Genomic DNA, 21,693 nt, shown 5'->3' on the forward strand with positions numbered 1-21,693 from the left:
CAGGCACAGTTTAGCGGGGTGCCTCCGACTCAGAGTCTCTCACAAGTATACCTCTTGGTGAGCCATGGCTGTAGTCCTCCAAGGGGAAAATCTGCTTCCAAGCTTATTCACATTGTCCTTAGCAGACCTCAGATGATCTATTTTCAAGCTCATTGACATGCCTGTTAGTAATCCTCAAGTCCTTGCTGACTACAGACTAGAAACATTAGTTCCTGGCCATGTAGGCCTCTCCACAGGCCAGCTCACAAAATGGAAGGTGTATTTCCTTAGAGTGTAAGAGAAAGAGTGAAAGGGATCCCATACCCTTTTTGTAACCTTATTCCAAGTGATTAATTAGCAAATCAACAAGTCCAGCCCACCCACAAGGAGAAGGGATTTCACAAGAGTGTGACAACTAGGAGGTAGGCCTTATCAGAGAACATTTTAGAGTCTGTCTACCATAGTTGTTCGTGACAGTAACTTATTATCCTTCTAATATATATAGAATCTTTAGTGATGATAGCTCTCTCTTCCTTACTTAGGTAATTAATCTTCTTTTTTTCCTGACCTGGAAGTTGGTCAATCTTATTGATCCTCATAAAGAGCTTTTGGTTTCACTGTTTTGTTTTGTTTTTTTTTTCTGTTTTTTCTTTTATAAATGTCCACTCTAATCTTTATTATTCCTTTTCTCTGCTTATTTTGGGACTTATTCACCCTTTTTTTCTGTTCTCTAAGATAGATCTTTCTTCTTATAACATAGAGTTTACTGCTCTAATTTCCCCTAAAGTGTTACTTTAATGGCATCCAACAAATTTTGACATGTTGTGTTTTCACTTTCATTCAGTTGAAAATACTTTCTAGTTTCCTTTCTGATTTTGTCTTTGATCATGGGTCATTTTAAAGTGCTAACAAAACAGTTGGACATGACTTAGTGTTTAAACAACATTTAGTTTCCAAATATTTCAGAATATTCCAGAGATTTCTCTGTTATGGATTTCTAGTTTAATTCCATTGTGGGTCAAAGAACACACTCTTTATGATTTGAATCTTTTTAAATTTAATAAGACCTTTTCTATGGCCCAGAAGATGATTTATCTTGGTAAATGTTCCATGCATACTTGAAAAGAATGTGTATTCTGCTGCTTTTGGGTGTAGGATTATACAAATGTCAATTAGGTCCAGTTGGTTGATGGGATTGTTCAAGTCTTCTATATCTTTACTGATTTTCTCTTGTAGACTACATTTAAAAATGTTATAAAAATGCAATATCAGTGACAGAATTTGAACATTACTAAACTATTTTTATTTTATTAAAATGTTTTTCTTACTCTGGCACACACAGAATCACAGGCAGAAATTTAGAGACCACAGAAATGGAATGAAATGAGACATCTAACTGTGATGCTGCACCTCTGAACAAATTTTGCTGTTTAAGAAAGTGCTCTTGAAACTGGGTTATTTTATCTTTCCCTGTCTGACCTTGTAAGCTACTTAATTGTGAAATGTGTTTTTATTCACAGTGTCTCTTTATGCCAAGTCATGCGCCTGCTGCAGGCAGGACAGGCAACAAAACCTTCAACAGAATGAAAGAAATATAGGTGCTTCTAGCATAACACTGTTTATAAGTGTTCCTATTTTGACAGGACATATAAACGCTTCTAAAAAAACCTTGCATTCCACAAAACTGTGTATAAAAATAATGGGTTATGGGGAAAATAGTATGGGACCATAACATTTGAAACACATTTAACTTTGTAACCAGAATACTAATAAAATAATAATAATCTCAATTAAAATGTTAGTACTCAGTAGATGTCCACTACCACTTGTACCCAGGATCACAGTTGATTTTTATAGCCTTAAATCTGCAAGAGATAGGTCCTTAAGGGCATATACCTCCAATAGATAACACTGTCATCAAAATCTAATTTGAATCTATATTGTCTTCAACAGCACATTGTTTTTAAAATCAAGAGAAATGTCTTTTCCATGTCTTCATCTGCTCCCACAACTTCATCAGATAGGGTCACATTGTAAGGTAGAATACCAGTTCTTCAAGTCATTAAACCAGCCACTTCTTGCACTGCCACAATATTCTTAACTTAAGGCTTCCTTCTTTAACTTAAGAAAAATTAGCACTCAATTCTTTAAACTATTGATTTGCTGGGGGAAAAAATTATATATGAACCAATGATGTTATTTTCTTATTTGCCAACTGGGCACTAATTTGCATTACAGAAATACGTTGCAGCTGAAAACAGGATACTCCATAGTTTTCTAACCTTGAAATGTGTGATTTTCCTAGTCATTTTCTTGGCAGCAGACACTGCTGGGATTTAAATCTCCTTCCTTCCAGGATGACTGAAAGCGTATTTTGTTGTTTAGTCTCTCAGTTGTGTCTGACTCTTTTGCAACCCCATGGGTTATATGCTGCTAGTTTCCTCTGTCCGTGGAATCTCCCAGGCAAGAAAACTGGAGTGGTTTGCCATTTCCTTCTTCAGGTGATCTTCTCAACTTAAGGACTGAACCCATGTCTCCTGTACTGGCAGACAGATTCTTAACCACTGAGCCATCAGGGAGCAAAAGCATATATACTGAGCATTTATTATGTTCCTGTCTGTTCTAAGTACTGGAGACAGTGGTGAACATGACAGAGAAGGTTCCTGTGTTCGTGGGCTTTACATTCTGGTGGGTGATACAGACAATAAACAGGTAAATCGACAAATATGGTAATGTCAGAGAGTGAGACTTGCTGTGAAGAAAATAAATGAGTGATAGGATATGGCATGAGGTGTAGAGGCTGGGTGGCCATTCTGTAAAGAGGTAACCTTAGATAGGATGATCAGGGAAGTCTTCTCTGAAGAGATGACTTTTGAGCCATCTATCAGATGAGAAGGACTAGTCATGGGAAGATCTGGAGAAGACTCTCAGGCAGTGGGAACAGTAAAGGGACAGCAAGTCAAAGGTCTTAAGATGAGAGCAGGCTTAGTGTATCTAAGGAATAGAGTGAAAAGTGGCTGGGGAAGCTTCAGGGGTACCCCCAGGGCTGAGTGCCATGCCTCATGGCCATGCTGAAGTTGACCCAGCAGATCAAGCCACTTCTGCCTAACAGTTTCATATCCTCCATGCCTCAGATAGCCAGAGGTGCCCCAAACACCTATAGACAAATCCAACTAAATGACCCTCATCTGAGTGCCAAGCCCAGGCAATAGAGCAGAACACACTGATTACCACAAAATGTCAGGCTGATATGGAGCCAGATGAGTTTGGCATCTCTGAGGGAGTTGCTGAAATCTGACAACAGGATCCAACCAGAAATGGCCTGTGGGCCAGGAAGAGAGGGCTGGAGCAAGGCTTCTCGGGAGGCAGCCTGGGACAGCTGGAGCAGAATGATGGTGCAGAACGGGAGACATGGGGTGGGTCCTGAGGGAATGACTGGATGGCAGTGAAGGAAAGACTCTTCAAGTCCCTTTTGTCAGTCTTGGGTGCCATACACACTTACCCGGATGAACCGGTGACTTTCCAATTAGTCACAATTGTCTAGCAGAATAGCCAGGAGCAGGGCTTCACTATTTTTGCAGAATCTTAGCTTACCCAGACTGGTTCCAATTCTGCTGCCATAAACTTTAATGTTGTTTTGGAATATTTCTCTACATGATCTCTGTTTTTAATACAAATACATCTTCTCAGAAGGATCTCACCTTCCTTCATGAAGAGAAACTTTTCATTCACTGTTTTGATATTGTAGTTAGCACAATACTGGGAAGATCTTTCACCTTCTCAAGATGGATCTGTACTGCAAGGCCAGGCCTCCGTCAGGGGGAGTGTCTCACATAGCTTAATGCTGCAGTAGGACACAAGCTTTTCTGACACCAGCCAGCAGTTCATGGTGCCAAAATGACACCAACACTCTGGGTTTTATGTTTCAGGTGATGAAAGATGAGAAACTAGGCATGCTGCTTACCTGTTCTTCCTGCAGCGAATTGTGAAGCCAAGAAAGAAGGCTATGAGGAGAAGTCCACAGCTTAGGAAAGTCCAAACAATACCCAAAAGGGCAGGAGACAATGAAGAAATGGTCTTACTGCTGTGGTGGGAAGAGGTCTGAGAACAGAATGAAGAGAAGCTGTTAGAAATGAAGCTCTTCTATAGGTCAAACATGAACTGCCCCCATTACCTCCAGAGTTGGGACACAGGTGTCCTGCATAAACATCTACCCCTCCCCCCTCCACCACCACTATCATTAACAACAATAACAACAACAACATGTATATCTAAGCAGCAGCCCTGACACCCCATGGCTGCTCACTTACAATTGTAGTTCTGCAGAGATCATGAAGGGGTCTACGTTCCAGCTCCTGACCAGAAAAACCGTCACACAATTCAGAGCAGTTTATTTCAGGCTCCATGTCATCATATGCCCCTCTTGGTATGTGCCTATTCACAGTCTTGGTGACCCACTGGTAGGTAACCAGCAGATCTTTGACTAAAACACAACAGCAACTCAAATCTTTCCTTCAGAGGCGCCATTTTGGAGCTGGATCCTGGCTCAGAATCTGGGATGAACAATCCATTCAGGTGGAAGCACAGAGTTATTTCACTAGGCTCCTACATCAGACACCTTCCAGGCTCTCCTGGTCCCTTGCTGCCAGTGCAGACCACATGAGTGAAGAGTGGACATCTTAGTAACCATTAGGTCACACAAAGCGATGATTCTAGCTTGCCACCAGATGGCAGTCACTGCTCCAAGTACTCTCACACAGGTCCTGAAGGAAAGGAAAGCAATTAAACCTGTTAATAAATAAATGTTTTATTTACATACATATAATTTACTCAAATAAACACATAAATATATGTAAATGGATTATTACAGAGGTTTTAAAATATTTTATACATTTAACTATAATAGCTATATTTTTATTAGATATAGTTATGTATAATACATTCTTATATATAACAAAGGTTTAGGCAAGTGAGCGAGTGAAAGTCACTCAGCTGTGTCTGACTCTGCAACCCCATGGACTGTAGCCTACCAGGCTCCTCTGTCCATGGCATTTCCCAGGCAAGAATACTGGAGTGGGTGGCCATCCCCTTCTCCAGGGAATCTTCCTGATCCAGGGATTGAACCTGGGTCTCCTGCATTGCAGACAGTTTCTTCACCGTCTGAGCCACCAGGGAAGCATATTTTTATTTTCCATAATTATACATAATACATCCTTATATACAACAAAAGTTTAAAATACAATATATATTTAAATAAATATATTTCAAAACCTCTTTAATAAACAATACTTTTAAAACAAAGATAAAGCACATCTAACAATTTATAGATATAAAGCTCTACAGTCCCTCTTCAGATCCTTTCATGGCCCAGCACCACAAAAATTTTAGTTTACATAGGTGAGCACATCTTTCTTTTTTTCCCTACTAGGAACGCCCCCTGGCCTTCCAAGATCTTTCTATGCACCTCAGGGATTAAGCTCTGTCTGGTCCTGGCTGACAGTGGGCTCAGCTGCCCCATAGTGTCTACACACATTGTCTGTTGGTTGGTCCTGTGATGATCTATTCACTCAGCGAATGGAGGAGCATTCTGTCTAGTAAGATGAAATCTCAGAAGGATATGCAAACTCTTTATCGAGTTTTTTACTCATTTGTTTTTAAAACTGTCAGACTACTAGAAAGGCTACTCAGGTAGTAGGGAGAGAAACTGAGGGTTCTAAAAATTCCCACAGAGTGAGCGAGTACCCATCTTTTCTCAGAAGATGACTACAATTTGAACACTGTGATCTAAAAACAAGCTCTACCTTGCAGAACAAAAGTAGAAATGCAGAGAGGCTCAAATTAATCCCAGCAGAAAAGGCAGACATGTCCCCAATTCTTTAAAGCACCTATCTCTTAAGAAAAACAGATTTGAAATTTTACCAGTGGGAATTTTAAAGAGGATGCCACTTCTGGTTTGTGTTTCTGGGACAGCTTAGCACATTTTTCTTTCACTATGGAGGAAAATTGGAAGAGGAAAAAATATCAATTATTTCAATAGCCACTGAATATAGGACTTGTGTTTAAGACAGAATAATAGTGACAGGTGTAGAATGCCATCTTTGGATTCTGCATACTTAGACATGAACAATATAGCACCAGGTGCTGCCCATATATTGGCCTCTCATATATTCCTGAATTATTTACCAGGCTCATTACAATGAAATCCCAAGAGAACTAAAAGCCACTACCTCCTGTCAAGACATTTAAATTCTTGTGCAGACTGGTCAGATTACTGAATGGAAAATTAAGAAGTATATATAAAAACATGACTGCTGCTGCTAAGTCGCCTCAGTCGTGTCTGACTCTGTGTGACCCCATAGATGGCAGCCCACTAGGATCCCCCGTCCCTGGGATTCTCCAGGCAAGAACACTGGAGTGGGTTGCCATTTCCTTCTCCAAAAACATGACTATTTGCATCTTAATTTAGTTGAAATTTTAACCTGAAATTTTAATTTTAATTAATTAAAATTTAATTGTCTTTTAATTGAAAAGACATTTTTTTTTCTTTTTCTTAAAAGCTAGACATCCCCTACTATGTCTTCTAGCATAGAGCAATATTAGAAGCCACAGGAAAGACTATACTGCATGATGGATTAAAAGAGACATTTTTCCTATATCACCCTTTTAATCATACTTGCAAATAAGTACACTTATATTTGAACCTTAACATTATTATGTTATAATAAGGTTATAATGTTAATAACCTTAACATTATTAAGTCCTTGTTTGTGTATCCTTATATCATATAGACGTGTGTTTATACATAAAACCTCATTTTGCTCTTGCAACTGTGTCATGTGAAGTAAACAAGACCATTCCTCATTTTCACAAAAGGAAACTTAAGAGCAGAAAAGTGGAGAAACTTGCTCCAAATCTGCAGAGATAGGACTCAAATCTGGTGTTTACGTTGCAAGGTCAGTGTCCTTCTGGTATACACCCTGGATGGGGCAGACATCCTGGACTGAGCTCACCCAAGAGGACACCAATGTCCTATTAAGTTTCTTCATGTTTAGTTCCTAGAGTCTCATATCTATGGGTTCTCTGGAGTGTGGCGCACGACAGCATGTGTATACCAGTGACTCTCAACTAGGGCAATTTTGTACCTTCAGAGGACATCTGGCAGATGTGCTTGTCAAAACAGAGGAGGGTGGAAGCCAAGGAGGCTGCTAAACATCCTACAATTCACAGAATGGTCCAAATAACAAAGACTAATCTATTCTCAAATGTCAATAATGCTAAGGTAGAGAAACCATGGTCAACACTGTGGATCTCAGAAGGAATAACAACCTTAAGCCCAAATCATCCTTGGGAGATTTTGTGAACATGATGGAATTGTCCATTTGAACAGATTTCTGAGTACATTCTAAAGGTCACTTGTGGACAGACTAACACAATGGTATGGAAATTTGAGTGCTGGGCCCCCCTACAATCAATGGCTACCCAGTGTCGGAGCTTTATAAACCATGATACTAGGCTCCACCACGGGGCAGGCTTTCAACTTCAATATTAGCACACATTCACAAAGATTCATACATGAGGAGCTGGTGAAACAGTGAATGGCTTAGTCACTGAAAGAAGAGAGTTGAATGATTTCAAAAACGTATTGAGTGATTGGGAAAGTGGGTGGGAAGTGGTATGTCAGAGGGGATAACAGTAAGGCATCTGACCATAAAACAGATAAAGAATCCAAGGCACAAAGAGAAAAGTGTGCCAGGCTCCTCCAAGAACAACCCCCTTCCCTGCCTCTCCCACTAAGTCTATAGAGGTAAACTGTCTCGTTCACAGACAGTAGCAGATCCAAGACCATGGCAGGACTTTCAATTTACTTGACAGAATGTAGAATCCTGCCCAGTCATTAGGAAAAAAGACACTGCATCAGCTATGCTGCTCCCAAGAGCAAGACAGTGCTTTATAGGTTTACAACTCTCAACCGCTCCCACATGTGTGTGTATTAGTCACTCAGACATCCCCAACTCTTTGAGACCCCATGGACTGTAGCCCACCAGGCTCCTCTGTCCATGGGATTCTCCAGGCAGGAATACTGAAGTGGGTTGCCATTTCCTTCTCCACAACAGTCCCCATATCTTTCCACAAAAATCTGCCCTATCCTTTTACACATAATTTCTGGCTATTGAAAAACTAGTCCTACAATTATTGTCCTTTAAAAAGTTGTTTTGCAGTTGGTAGAACTTCTGCTTCTGTTCATGAAGCATTAACTGCTATTGGAATTGCCTTCCTGCTATAACCAACTCAAAAACCAGACAAAATATCCGAAAAGCTCTTTTCAGATACTGGATAACAAATTTCACAGGACTTTGGAAAACAAATGAGGTGAACCTACAATTGACTGACAGAAAACGAAATATAAATAAACATTATCCCAATGACTATAACTGACCCCAAGTTACTGCCTGAAGGAAGTTTCCAGGCCAGGGTACAAGAAGGGATACTCAAAGAGAGCCTAGAAGTCTTGCTAAGGTAAGGAGAATAGACTGGAGTTATGGACATCAAGGCAAACAAACTTGTGAGGCCGAGTAACAAAGAAGAGGGAGATACCAAGAAAGAGAGTGCTTTGGAAATCTGCTGGGGACCCTCTCAGTCTTTTTCTGAGTACTGATCTAGTGAGAGGAAACTATCTGAAGTGAAAGAAATAACCACTGATAGACAATAGCTGAACAATTCCTGGAGTTCACACATGGTTGAAAATACTTTGTGTTCCCACCAACCAGAGTGGACAGATCTCATGATACACAGGATATTAGAAAGAATTCTCAGGAAAAAATGGAACAAATAAACCCTAGACTAGAAAGTACTCTAGACCTTCCCTCATAATGTTTAAAAGTAAGTCTTAAAAAGGATCAAATTTATCTACAAAAAACTTAACTGCAATCTAGAACAAAACCCAATGCTCATTAAAGGACTACAACAAGATCCAGCACTCAATAGCATAAAACTCAAAATGTCCATCATCAGTAAAAAATTACCAGGCATGCAAAGAAGAAAAAGGAAAAAAAACCTATAACAATACATTTTAAAAAGTTTAATAAAAACATACAGGAATAATAGAAATTATATAATTGGCACACAAGGACCTTAAAGCAACTATTATAAATATGCTCAAAGACATAGAACACAACATAAACAAAATGAAAAGAGAAATGGAGAATATAAAAAATAGCCAAATAGGATTCTAGAGATTAAAACACAATTGTAAAACTGAAAATACAGTAGATTAGACACTGAAAAAATAAAACACTGCTTAGCTTAAAAACAAAAGAAATTATCCAAAATGAGGTATATAATTGATAAATATGGAGGTAGCCTCAGTGACATACTGAACAATAGAAAGTGGTATAACATACATGTAATTGGAGCTCTGGGAAAAAAAGAGGGGAAATATTTGAAAGCAATAATGACCACACTTTTTAAACATTTAATGAAAAGGGTAAACCTACAGATTCAAGAAGCTCAACCAAACTCAGGCAGAAGAAACACTGAAACACCCAAACACACATACCCCAAGACACATTACAATGAAATTACTGAAAACCAATGATAAAGATAAAAATCTCTGATTCAGACAGATTTTGTATAGAGGAACAACAGTAATGCTTACAACAGATTTCTAATTTGAAATTATGTAAACCAGAAAAGAGTGGAATGACAAAAGTCAATCCAGAATACAATACCCAGTGAAAATGTCTTCAGGAAATCAAGGTAAAATAAAGATATTTTCAGAAAAAGAAAGTCTGAGTGACATGCACTACAAGAAATGTTACAGGAAGTCCTTCAGGCCGAAGGAAAATGATACCACATGCAAATCTGGAATAAAGGGTGCTGGAAATGGTGAGTGTATGGGCAAATAAAAAAGAATTGTGTTTCTTAATTTTTTAAGTTATGCTAATAAAGATGTGCCTATTAGAAAAACACACACATACCAAATTCTTTACACTCATTATCAATCACCTATACTGCTACTGCTACTGCTACTGCCAAGTCACTTCAGTCGTGTCGGACTCTGTGCGACCCCATAGACGGCAGCCCACCAGGCTCCCCCGTCCCTGGGATTCTCCAGGCAAGAACACTGGAGTGGGTTGCCATTTCCTTCTCCAATGCATGAAAGTGAAAAGTGAAAGTGAAGTCGCTCAGTCATGTCTGACTCTTAGCGACCCCATGGACCGCAGCCCACCAGGCTCCTCCATCCATGGGATTTTCCAGGCAAGAGTACCAGAGTGGGGTGCCATTGCTTTCTCTGATAAGGGGATGATGAATACATAAGTGCTGAACTTCATGGTTACACATTCCCTTTTCCTCCAAAACTCCACTGCTTCCAATATCCATTCACTTAATAAATCTTTTAAGAGTACTAACAACATGACTGGCACCATTCTAGGCTCCTGAATACACTGGTGAACAAAAAAAAAGATCCCTACCTTTAAAGAATTTATATTACAATAGGGGAATCAAACAGTAATCAGTGGACATAATACATACATACATAGAATTTAGAAGATATTAAGGACAATGGAGGAAAAGGCAGACCTGGGCAAGAGTGTTTGGGAATGCCAGAGGAAGAGTTACACCATTTTAAATGAGAATATCAGGTTTGGCTACATAAACCTAAAAAAATTAAAGTCTAATTCTATTGTGAAAATTATGAGAGCTTTCCATGTTAACCTCCCTCTTGTTATTGCAGGGAATGAGTGGTTTTGAGGATAAAAGAATGGCTCTATGCAGAGTCATCCAATAATGATCAGTTAGGCAACTAAATTTGGGGAGGATAGGCATCTTCCATTCTCTTCTGCAATTTCTCATATTTTAGGTAACTGTAGAGCTCTCTGAGAGTAGAGTACTGAGAGCTCTCTGGTTAGGCCCATCTCTATCATCTATTTTTTTTTTTTTGAATGTTGCATTTTAAGCCAGATTTTTCACTCTCCTCTTTCTGCCATTAGAGTGGTATCATCTGCATAACTGGGGGTGTTAATATTTCTTTCCATAATCTTGATTCCAGCCTATGATTCCTTGAAAGGAAAGCTATGATAAACCTAGACAGCAGATTAAAAAAGCAGAGACATCACTTTGCTAACAAAGGTCTATCTAGTCAAAACTATGGCTTTTCCAGTAGTCATGTACAGATGTGAGAGCCAAACCATATAGAAGGCTGAGCACCAAACAATTGATGCTTTTGAATTGTGGTGTTGGAGAAGACTCTTGAGAGTCCCTTGGACTGCAAGGAGATCAAAGCAGTCAATTCTAAAAGAATTCAACTGTAAACATTCATTGGAAGGACTGATGCTGACTTGAAGCTCCAGTACTTTGGCAACCTGATGCAAAGAGATGACTCATTGAAAAAGACCCTAATGCTGGGAAAGATTGAGGGCAGGAGGAGAAGGGGACAACAGTGAATGAGATGGTTGGACGGCATCACCAACTCAATGGACAGGAGTTTTTGAGCAAACTCTGGGAAACAGTAAAGGTCAGGCAAGCATGGCATGCTGCAATCCATGGGGTTGCAAAGACTCACATATGACTTAGCGACTCAACAAAAACAACAACGACCACCTATAGAAGTTTCCCATGTACATACTCACCTAAACCTTCCCTCTTTGATCTAATTCCATTAAATGTTTATAGCTCAGTGATTCCTGAGTATTTTCCTTTGTTGCTCTGGTGTGAAGTTGTATTTAAACTTATTCTTTAATTGATAGTTTTGAAACTCAGAAAAGTACATGGGAGAAAATAATAAGCATCCAAAATTACACATTAATACCTTGGCATATTCATTCCAATCTACCTGTCTCATTCTAGTACCCCCTCGCCTGAGAAAATCATCCAACTGCTTTTCTACAAATAATACTTGGTTTATAAAAATGAATAATAGCTCAATTCTTTAAAAAGAATGAGTAAATTTCTATATACTATGATTTCCAAATCACATTGTTTAAAAAAAGGAAGATGCAACAAAATGTATATAGTATGCTGCTTTTTATGTAAGAAAAGGGATGAAACTCATTTAGGTCATTGGCTCATTTTCCAAAAGAAACAATGGAAAAAATAAAAGCATTACCAGCATTACCTATAAGAGAAGGAAAAGAACAACAAGGAGAAGACAGAGAGGCAAAACAGATCTCTTAATATTTATAGTTTTGACTCTGAAACCATATAAATAGTTTACTTAGTTTAAAAACAAAATTAAAAAAAGAAAATTGATGTCTAAACTTAGGAAACAAACTGAAACAAATCAACCTATCAACAAGTTGATGATATAACCACATAAAGAAGAGTTAATTTGAAAGTGTGAAGTTGCTCAGTCATGTCCAACTCTTTGTGACATCATGGACTGTTGCTGCCATGCTCCTCTTCTTCAGTCAAGAATACTGTAGTGGGTAGCCATTTCCTCCTGCAGGAGATCTTCCCAACCCAGGGATAGAACATAGGTCTCCTGCATTGCAGGCAGATTCTTTACCATCTGAGCCACCAGGGGAGCCCAGAATTAATTTAAATAAGAGTATTTTGATTATACATCAAAGGACAAAAAATAACCACAAAGAAATCTTAAATAACATGAAGTGGGTATTGGATATTGTTCCTATTTTATAGAGATGGATATACATACATATACATATAGACACATCTATCTACTAGGTAAAGCAAATATATACATATACATTATATATATACATATACATATACATACATACACATATAGACACATCTATTTACTAGGTAAAGCAAATAAGTAATTATGTTCATGTCACTGGAAACTAAGATTTTCAAAGTAACAGAAAAAAGATAAACATATAAAATAAGTAAAATCTTTCCATCTATTATTTAAATGGGAAATATAACTATGGAATCAAAGTGTTCTTTTCCTAAAATATTCATATTTCCCAGTTTGTCAACCAAAGTTCAGAAATAAGTACAATCTGTAACAATAAGCCCTCCAAGTGCCCAGACTGCAATCTCTCAAAACACTTTCACTAAAAAGAAATCAGTTTTCTTTAGTGAAATTGCCAGTTTAAATTACAGAATTGGAAATATCCAAGATGAAACTGGGATATTTTTCCTTGCTAGAAAATAAAAAATTATCAGACTACAGAGACTACAGAATCATGTCAAATGGATGTAGGAGTCAACAGGCTTCTTGTCAATGACAAGATAATTTAAGTATCAAAAAGAAAAATCCATTGGATCTTTGGAAAAGAGAATTCCCAAAAAACATCTGCTTCATTGACTACACTAAAGCCTTTTACTGTGTGGATCAGAACAAACTGTGGAAAATTCTTAAAGAGATGGGAATACCAGATCACCTTACCTGCCTCCTGAGAAATCTGTATGCAGGTCAAGAAGCAAGTTAGAATTAAACATGGAACAGATCAGATCAGTCGCTCAGTCGTGTCCGACTCTTTGCGACCCCATGAATCGAAGCACACCAGGCCTCCCTGTCCCTCACCAACTCCCGGAGTTCACTCAGACTCACGTCCATTGAGTCAGTGATGCCATCCAGCCATCTCATCCTCTGTTGTCTCCTTCTCCTCCTGCCCCCAATCCCTCCCAGCATCAGAGTCTTTTCCAATGAGTCAACTCTTCGCATGAGGTGGCCAAAGTACTGGAGTTTCAGCTTTAGCATCATTCCTTCCAAAGAAATCCCAGGGCTGATCTCCTTCAGAATGGACTGGTTGGATCTCCTTGCAGTCCAAGGGACTCTCAAGAGTCTTCTCCAACACCACAGGTCAAAAGCATCAATTCTTCGGCACTCAGCCTTCTTCACAGTCCAACTCTCACATCCATACATGACCACAGGAAAAACCATAGCCTTGACTAGACAGACCTTTGTTGGCAAAGTAATGTCCCTGCTTTTGAATATACTATCTAGGTTGGTCATAACTTTCCTTCCAAGGAGTAAGCGTCTTTTAATTTCATGGCTGCAGTCACCAGGTTCCAAATTGGGTAAGGAGTACGTCAAGGCTGTATATTGTCAACCTGTTTATTTAATTTATATGCAGAGTACATCATGCGAAATACAGGGCTGGATAAATCACAAGCTGGAATCAAGACTGCGAGGAGAATCACCAATAACCTCAGATATGCAAACGACATCACCCTTATGGCAGAAAGCAAAGAGGAACTAAAGAGCCTCTTGATGAAGGTGAAAGAGAAGAGTGAAAAGGCTAGTTTAAAACTCAACATTCAAAAAAGTAAGATCATGGTATCCGGTCCCATCACTTCATGACATATAGATGGGGAAACAATGGAAACCATGACACTTTATTTTCTTGGGCTCCAAAATCACTGCGGATGGTGATTGCAGCCATGAAATTAAAAGATGCTTGCTCCTTGGGGGAAAAAAGCTACAACAAACGTAGGCAGTGTATAAAAAAGCACAGACATTACTTTGCCAACAAAGGTCTGTCTAGTCAAAGCTATGGTTTTTCCAGTGTCAGAGTTGGACCATAAAGAAGGCTGAGAGCCAAAGAATTGATGCTTTCAAACTGTAGTGTTGGAGAAGACTCTTGAGAGCCCCTTGGTCTGCAAGGAGATCAACCAGTCAATCCTAAAGGAAATCAACCCTGAACATTCATTGGAAGGACTGATGCTGCAGCTCCAATACTTTGGCCATCTGATGTGAAGAGCTGACTCATTTGAAAAGACCCTGATGCTGGGAAAGATTGAAGGCAGGAGAAGGTGATGACAGAGGACGAGATGGTTGGATGGTATCACTGACTCAATGGACATGAATTTGAGCAAGCTCTGGGAGATGGTGAAGGACAGGGTAGCCTGGTGTGCTGCAGTCCATGGGGTTGCAAAGAGTTGGACATGACTGAGTGAACAATAACAAAAAATAACTAATACAGTAACACATATATGGCACATAGAAGGCACACAATAAATGATTATTGCATAAATGAATTTAGCATCATAGGTATTAGTAAAATATTGTTGAAGAAAAAAAAAAAGAAAAAAAATATTGTTGAAGGTGTGGTCGATAACATTGACTTGGTGGCTCCTCCATGAGGACAGATGGTTTAACTTTCTCTTTTTTTTCAAATACCAGGAAAAGTTATCTTTTTCTGGAACATTTTAATGTCATGAATAGTATGTTTCTTTCTCTTTTGGCTGCTGGGATGCTTGGAATCAAATATGTGGTTCACTTACAGCAACTGTGCATGTTAGGCATTTCTGGTTCATTTTTATTATCCTATGACTAATTTCCTTTTGTCCGGATTTCATTACCTCTTCATTTTTCAACCCATTTCACGCTTTATATTAAAAACAGGAGAAGGGACAACTGAAGTAATAGGGATATTTCCACCCAATGTGAACAAATAGATACACTGTTTGAAGTATCTCAGCCTCAGATTATCCACTAAGAAGAGGTAAGTCAGAACCACATGCAAATTAATAAAAAATGTATCTATTCAAATCACCACCAAGAGCACTGTTGTTTAGTCAATATGTGGTTTGCTCCCTAAGTAGTGACCTACTCTTTTGCAAATCCATGGACTATAGCCCCACCAGGCTCCTCTGTCCATGGGATTTCCCAGGCAAGAATACTGGAGTGGGTTGCCATTTCCTACTTCAGGGGATCTTCCTGAACCAGGAGTCAAACCTGTGAACCTGCACTGGCAGGTGGATCCTTTACCACTGAGCCTCCAGAGAAGCCCAGTAGTATTGTACTAGATATTCACTAACGTTCCTTCTGGCGCTAAACTTCTGGTGCTAATATTGTCTGAAGTAGTACCTCCCCATTAACTATGTTAATGTAGACAGCAGATATATGGATAATTATAAACAGCAGGGAATGCAAAATGCATTTTAGCTGTTTTTGATTGCACTGTATTGCGTTCTGCTAGCAGATTTACAAACATGCTGAATATGGGTCACTTACATTAGCAGTAAAATTCATTTCTATTTCCTGAACATACACTGCTCTTCGTGAGGACAACAGGCAGGTACAAGCAGGGCAGAAGAGATTAAAGCTCTCCTAAAGATCACACGCCACACAGATCTACAACATAGAAGATGGCTCACCGTTGTAAATTCTAAGAGAGCATGAACATGAGATCAGGATGGGAAAATATTCCATGTATGTGAACAGACGGTTCAGTCAGGGAAAGAAGGCTGGAGCTGGAAGCAATCTTAGACATAATAAAGTCCAATCTCTTCATTTTATGGGCCAGAAAAGTGCTTCACAGAGGTTGGGAGGTTCAGGATCACCTTGTGAGTGTAGGAACAGAGCTCTGGTCTCCCAACTTCAGCACTTTTTCTATATTACTTTGAAAGTGAAAGTTGCTCATGTCTGACTCTTTGCGACCCCATGGACTATACAGTCCATGGAATTCTCTAGACCAGAACACTGGAGTGAGTAGCCTTTCCCTTCTCCAGGGGATCTTCCCTACCCAGGGATCAAACCGGGGTCTCCCACAATGCAGGCGGATTCTTTACCAACCGAGCCACAAGGGAAGCCCAAGAATACTGGAGTGGGTAGCCCATCCCTTTTCCAATGGATCTTCCCAACCCAGGAGTCAAACTGGGGTCTCCTGAATTGCAGGTGGATGCTTTACCAACTGAGCTAAAGGACTTTAAAGGAAACTACAGTTAGCCTTTCATGTATATGGAATATCTGAGCAAAGGCCTGGACTTGGGGAAGGGAAGATGGAGAGTGTGTGTGTATATGGGGAGTGCCAGATGGGAATAGTGACCAGAAGGAAGGCAAGTTTGATTTGAATACACTGAATGTGCACAGGACCAGTATAGGCAATTGGAGAGGCCAGGCCACAGGGATAACAGCTCTAGGGCTGTAGACATTTGTGGAGGAAGTCTGAGAGAGAAAAGGAACAATGTGGAAGACGAAAGACCATTCTCCTGGGACAGTATAAGTTTGGGAACGTGCACGTTTTCTCCCCCAAAATGTAAAATGGACTGAATTAATCTGCTTCACAGATTTGCCTTATAAAAGAGGGTGAAATAATAAAAGTTTCCTTGTAAAGCCTTTGAAGTGCCTCCAATTAAGTTTTCCACATACTTGCATGGTTTCTGAGTAATCATCCCTAGGACCCTGAAGCAGGGCTGTGCAGGGAATCTTGATTCACCAGAGGGAAGAGCAAGGGGAGAAGAGACGGCTGCTTGAAACACATCCCTCTTAGGGGGCTTTAGAAGCAGAAGGGAATCACTGGATGTCCTTGGCAGAGGTGGGAGGTGGACAGGATGGGAGGAAGAAGAGTGGATTTGATTCACCACTGTAATTTGAAACTTAGAGGAAACAAAGCTTTTGGATCATGGGGCTCTGTATGAATTCTTGGACCACACCACCATTCTTTCCTAATCCCTGTGTTCTAAAGCCTCTCCTCTCCAGGGCTTCTCAGTTCATAGTCAGTGATTTCTCCACAATCTGGAGAACATTTTTGCTCAAGATTACAGAAGAACATACTCAACTTTTAAATTTGATATTAACCTGTAACTTTTCTTCCAGTAAACCTGATTTCTCCCTTTGCTTACAGTGTTTAAACATTTCTGGCTTCTTGGTAGAAGTAAAATGAATCAGACTGGCTATTGGAGTGGGTCCCCCATAGGACCTGAAAAACACTGCTGTAAGCACCAGGTTTGCTGTAAACAGTAGGTCAACTGAATGCAGGGCACACCCCAGGGTTCCTGGGCCAATTCAGCCTCCATCTCAGTACATGGAGTTTGGCTTCATTTCACACATCCTTGGACTACTTGGTATAATGAGTGATATTACAATGGGCAAAGCCAAGGCTGAATTTAAATCTCAGCTCCATCATTTTCTATTCATGATGCCTTAAGTTAGTCACTTAACTTCAATTCTTCAGCTGCCTCCTCAGTGAAATGAGGTAATACTATCTATACCTCATAGGTTTTGTTGATGATTAAGTCATATGATATCCAAGATGTTCATAAATATAACTAATATACTAGATTGTCAATAAGTACTGGCTTCTTTCATCTCCACAGTAGAGGAAAGGGTCATCTGTACAGAAGACTTGGGTCATATAATCAAGGTTATAGATCTTTCTTGTTATAAAGTTTCTAATGGAATCCTGAGTTCTTAATCATTGTTTCTTCTAACAGGAAGAGTAATGATCTTTGTATTTTAGGTAAGATCAGATTTTGTAAGATGAAATTATAGATCCCTGATAGTAGAGACCATGTTCAATAATTCAATAAATATTGATTGATCAACTATTGTGTCCTGGTCACTATGCTAAGAGCTAGGAATGCAGGGAACAAGACAATGAGGTTTTGCTCTAGCACCTAACACAGTGCCTGATACTTAGCAGGTGATCAGTACATATGTGTTGATGTGAACCCAGAGATGTTTAGAAAACTCTAAACTCTATAGGAGTACTATACTCCTAGGAACAACCCTCAGGACATCTAGATACTACTATAACTCAGCAGAAACAGGAGGTTTGATTCATACAGAAGGGCTGGAAAATCCCCCTGACTACTGTGAGAGCATCTCCTGCTCCTGCCCTGATGTGGTTTGCTGACTCTTTTTGAACTCGGGTATAAACTGGCACAACCACATGAACTGGGCGTGAGTCACCACTGTTTTATAGATGGATCTTAGAGACCTGTTAATATTCCACACTATTGCCAGGGACTGGAGTTGGGAATTAAAAAAAAAAAAAAAAAAGGCAACATACTAAAACCCTCACCAACTTCCCAGAGTTGCACTGTTTCCTAGAAGCACTTAGGTACTATTATGCAAATTATACATGCATGATTTCCATAAAAACCAGTCACAAATGTCAATTAGTGCTCATTAATATACAATAAAATTCTCATTTGAAAACTACTAAGAGCCAAGAATGAATTCCACTTGGCTGCCCTCCTTTAATGAGAACTGCTGTGAAGTGCTCTATGGTATTTCTCATCAGCGAAACAGTAAGGTGTCATACAAATCAAGCTTCAGGCAACAGAAGGAAATTTGAAGGTTTCAGAGGCTGGTTTTGGATGGCTCAAGTTTTATGCTGCTATAGCTGAAACCTCAGCCCTTTTGGGTACCCAGAACATAAGCTGTGTGAATTCATTAATCTACCTTTCAAATAGAGCCATGGTAATGCTGAGCATTCTTTCAAAAGAAGTTTGTGAAGGTGCCACACAGCTGTGAAAACGTGAGGTTCAGTCTATTGAGAAAGCAATGTCCAACTCCTCAAAAGAAGCAGAGGTCCAAGGCTCTTGGAATTAATGGGACTCATCCCTGAATCTTTTTGTTAGAATTTCTGTGAGTGAACGTACATGCTGTGGGCTTCCCTGGTGGCTTACCTGGTAAAAAATCTGTCTGCAATGCAGGAGACCTGGGTTCAATCCCTGGGTAGGGAAGATCCCCTAGAAAAGGGAAAGGCTACCCACTCCAGTATTCTTGTCTGGAGAATTCCATGGACAGAGGAGCCTGGCAGGCTATAGTTCTACTGCTAAGTCGCTTCAGTCGTGTCCGACCCCATAGACAGCAGCCCACCAGGCTCCCCCGTCCCTGGGATTCTCCAGTCAAGAACACTGGAGTGGGTTGCCATTTCCTTCTCCAATGCATGAAAGTGAAAAGCGAAAATGAAGTCGCTCAGTCGTGTCCGACTCTTATCGACTCCATGGACTGAGGCCCACCAGGCTCCTCCATCCATGGGATTCTCCAGGCAAGAGTACTGGAGTGGGGTGCCATTGCCTTCTCCGAGGCTATAGTTCATGGGGTTCGCAAAGAGTCTGACAAGACTAAGCAACTAACACTTTCAGTTTTCACTTTATATGCTGTGTCTCCAAATTCCACTTTAATCTGGACACTGGAGTGATACAGGCTCTCTGAGGATAAAAAGATGGAAAATGCAAGCTATTAACAGCAGACTGTTCATTCTGCTGCTGCTGCTAAGACGCTTTAGTCGTGTCCGACTCTGTGCAACCCCATAGACAGCTGCCCACCAGGCTTCTCTGTCCCTGTGATTCTCTAGGCAAGAATACTGGAGTGGGTTGCCATTTCCTTTTCCAATGCATGAAAGTGAAAAGTGAAAGTGAAGTCACTCAGTCGTGTCCGACCCCATGGACTGCAGCCTACCAGGCTCCTCCGCCGTGGAATTTTCCAGGCAAGAATGCTGGAGTGGGCTGCCATTGCCTTCTCCATTCTGCAGCCACTTTCTTATCAAAATGTCCTAAATTTGGCTTGGAAGTATGAGGTACAGAATAGACTTTTCTAAGAACAGTTTAACCCAGCGGTTATCAAACTTTAGTGCACATCAGAATCATCTAGAAAATGCCTTTAAAAACACTGATTGCAGGCCCTTACCACCAGAGTTTCTGATTCAGTAGGGCCTGAGAATCTGCATTTCTAGTGAGTTCCCAGGTGATGCTGCACCTGTTGATTTGGCATTCATACCATGAGAATCTGAGTCTACTTGAATTTGAATTATTCACTAAAAATTAATCTCAGAGACATACTACTGAGAAATTAGACACCTAGAATAGTACTCAATTTATTCATTCTTCAAACCATAATTCTTAAATAGTTCTTTGGACATGAAATACTGATGTAAACTATTGACCCTCTTCTGAAAAACATGTACAAATATGTAATATTTTACATATAAAATCAGAAAGGGGAATCATAGCCCATGTCAACCTCTCCTACAAACCCCATTCATGTCCAGTGAGGAGGCTCATTTCAAATCACAACTCAGGTGAAGCTAGGGATAAAACTTTTTTTAAATTAAGGTTTCTATTTATATTGTTCTCATAAATCAAATACTTGTGGCTACCCACAAGTAAAGCATGATGCATTAAAAGGATGAAAGCTATGAAAAACTCTGTCACCAATTAAAACATTTTAATAATCCTTTTTAATATGTCTACTCTTTAGTACAATAATCTTTTAGTTGTATTCTATTTATTCTTATGAATTACTGACATAAATGAGTTAAAATTTATTATGTCACTATTTGTTTTATTTTCCCAATCTGTCCTATGTTCTTTTTTTGGTATTTTAAAATATTTTGCAATTGTATTTTATCCCATTTTCCTATTAGCTTTTAAACAGCTCTCTTGAGGTATTGTTGTTGTTGTTTAGTCACTAAGTCTTGTCTGATTCTTTTGCAGCCCCATGGACTGTAGCCTGCCAGGCTCTTCTGCCCATGAGATTTCCCAGGCAAGAATACTGGAGTGAGCTGCTATTTCCTTCTCCATTACTGAGGTATAAATTACATTAAACTGCAAATATTTAAAATGTCAATTTGATATATTTTGACATATCCATACACCTGTGAAACCACTCTTGAATTCAAAAGAAAAAACAAGGAGTGATAATCCTTCAACTTTGTTCCTTTTTTGAAAGTTGTTTTAGCTATTCTAGACAGTGCACATTTTCCAGGGAATTTTAAAATGAGATTATCATTTCTATAAAACGGTCATCTGGGATTCTGATTGGGATTATATTGAATCTATAGATCAGTTAGGAGAGAATTAACATCTTAATAATAATGTTCTAATAATCTAATCACTTGCTATTTAAAAAATGCCATAGATTAAAAGTGGTTTATAAACAACAGAAATTTATTTCTCACAGTTCTGGAAGCTGGAAGTTCAAGATCATGGTGCCAGCATGACTGTGTTGTGGTAAGAGCCCTCTTCCAGTCTGCAGATAGCTGACTTCTTGTTATACCCTAACACGAT

The 21,693-nt window shown here is 39.5% G+C and overlaps 1 protein-coding gene across 2 annotated transcripts in view; it reads right to left on the bottom strand.

The window, feature by feature from the left end:
- The window catches only part of GPR156 (G protein-coupled receptor 156), a 108,800-nt gene that overhangs the window by 76,125 nt on the left and 10,982 nt on the right, over positions 1-21,693 (bottom strand). Inside the window, exons 1-3 of one of the 2 annotated variants that reach the window (XM_027530265.1) lie at positions 5,899-6,275; positions 4,290-4,742; positions 3,944-4,080 (exon numbers count right to left, since the gene is read on the bottom strand). In XM_027530265.1, the coding sequence (XP_027386066.1) occupies positions 3,944-4,080; positions 4,290-4,385 (233 nt within the window). In that variant the 5' untranslated portion in view covers positions 4,386-4,742; positions 5,899-6,275. Of the gene's footprint in view, positions 1-3,943; positions 4,081-4,289; positions 4,743-5,898; positions 6,276-21,693 lie in introns of those variants that run through there. The other variant, XM_027530206.1, reaches the window with a different exon arrangement.

This window comes from Bos indicus x Bos taurus, chromosome 1 (assembly GCF_003369695.1).
Source record: "Bos indicus x Bos taurus breed Angus x Brahman F1 hybrid chromosome 1, Bos_hybrid_MaternalHap_v2.0, whole genome shotgun sequence".
In the NCBI taxonomy this organism is placed as follows: Eukaryota; Metazoa; Chordata; class Mammalia; order Artiodactyla; family Bovidae; genus Bos; species Bos indicus x Bos taurus.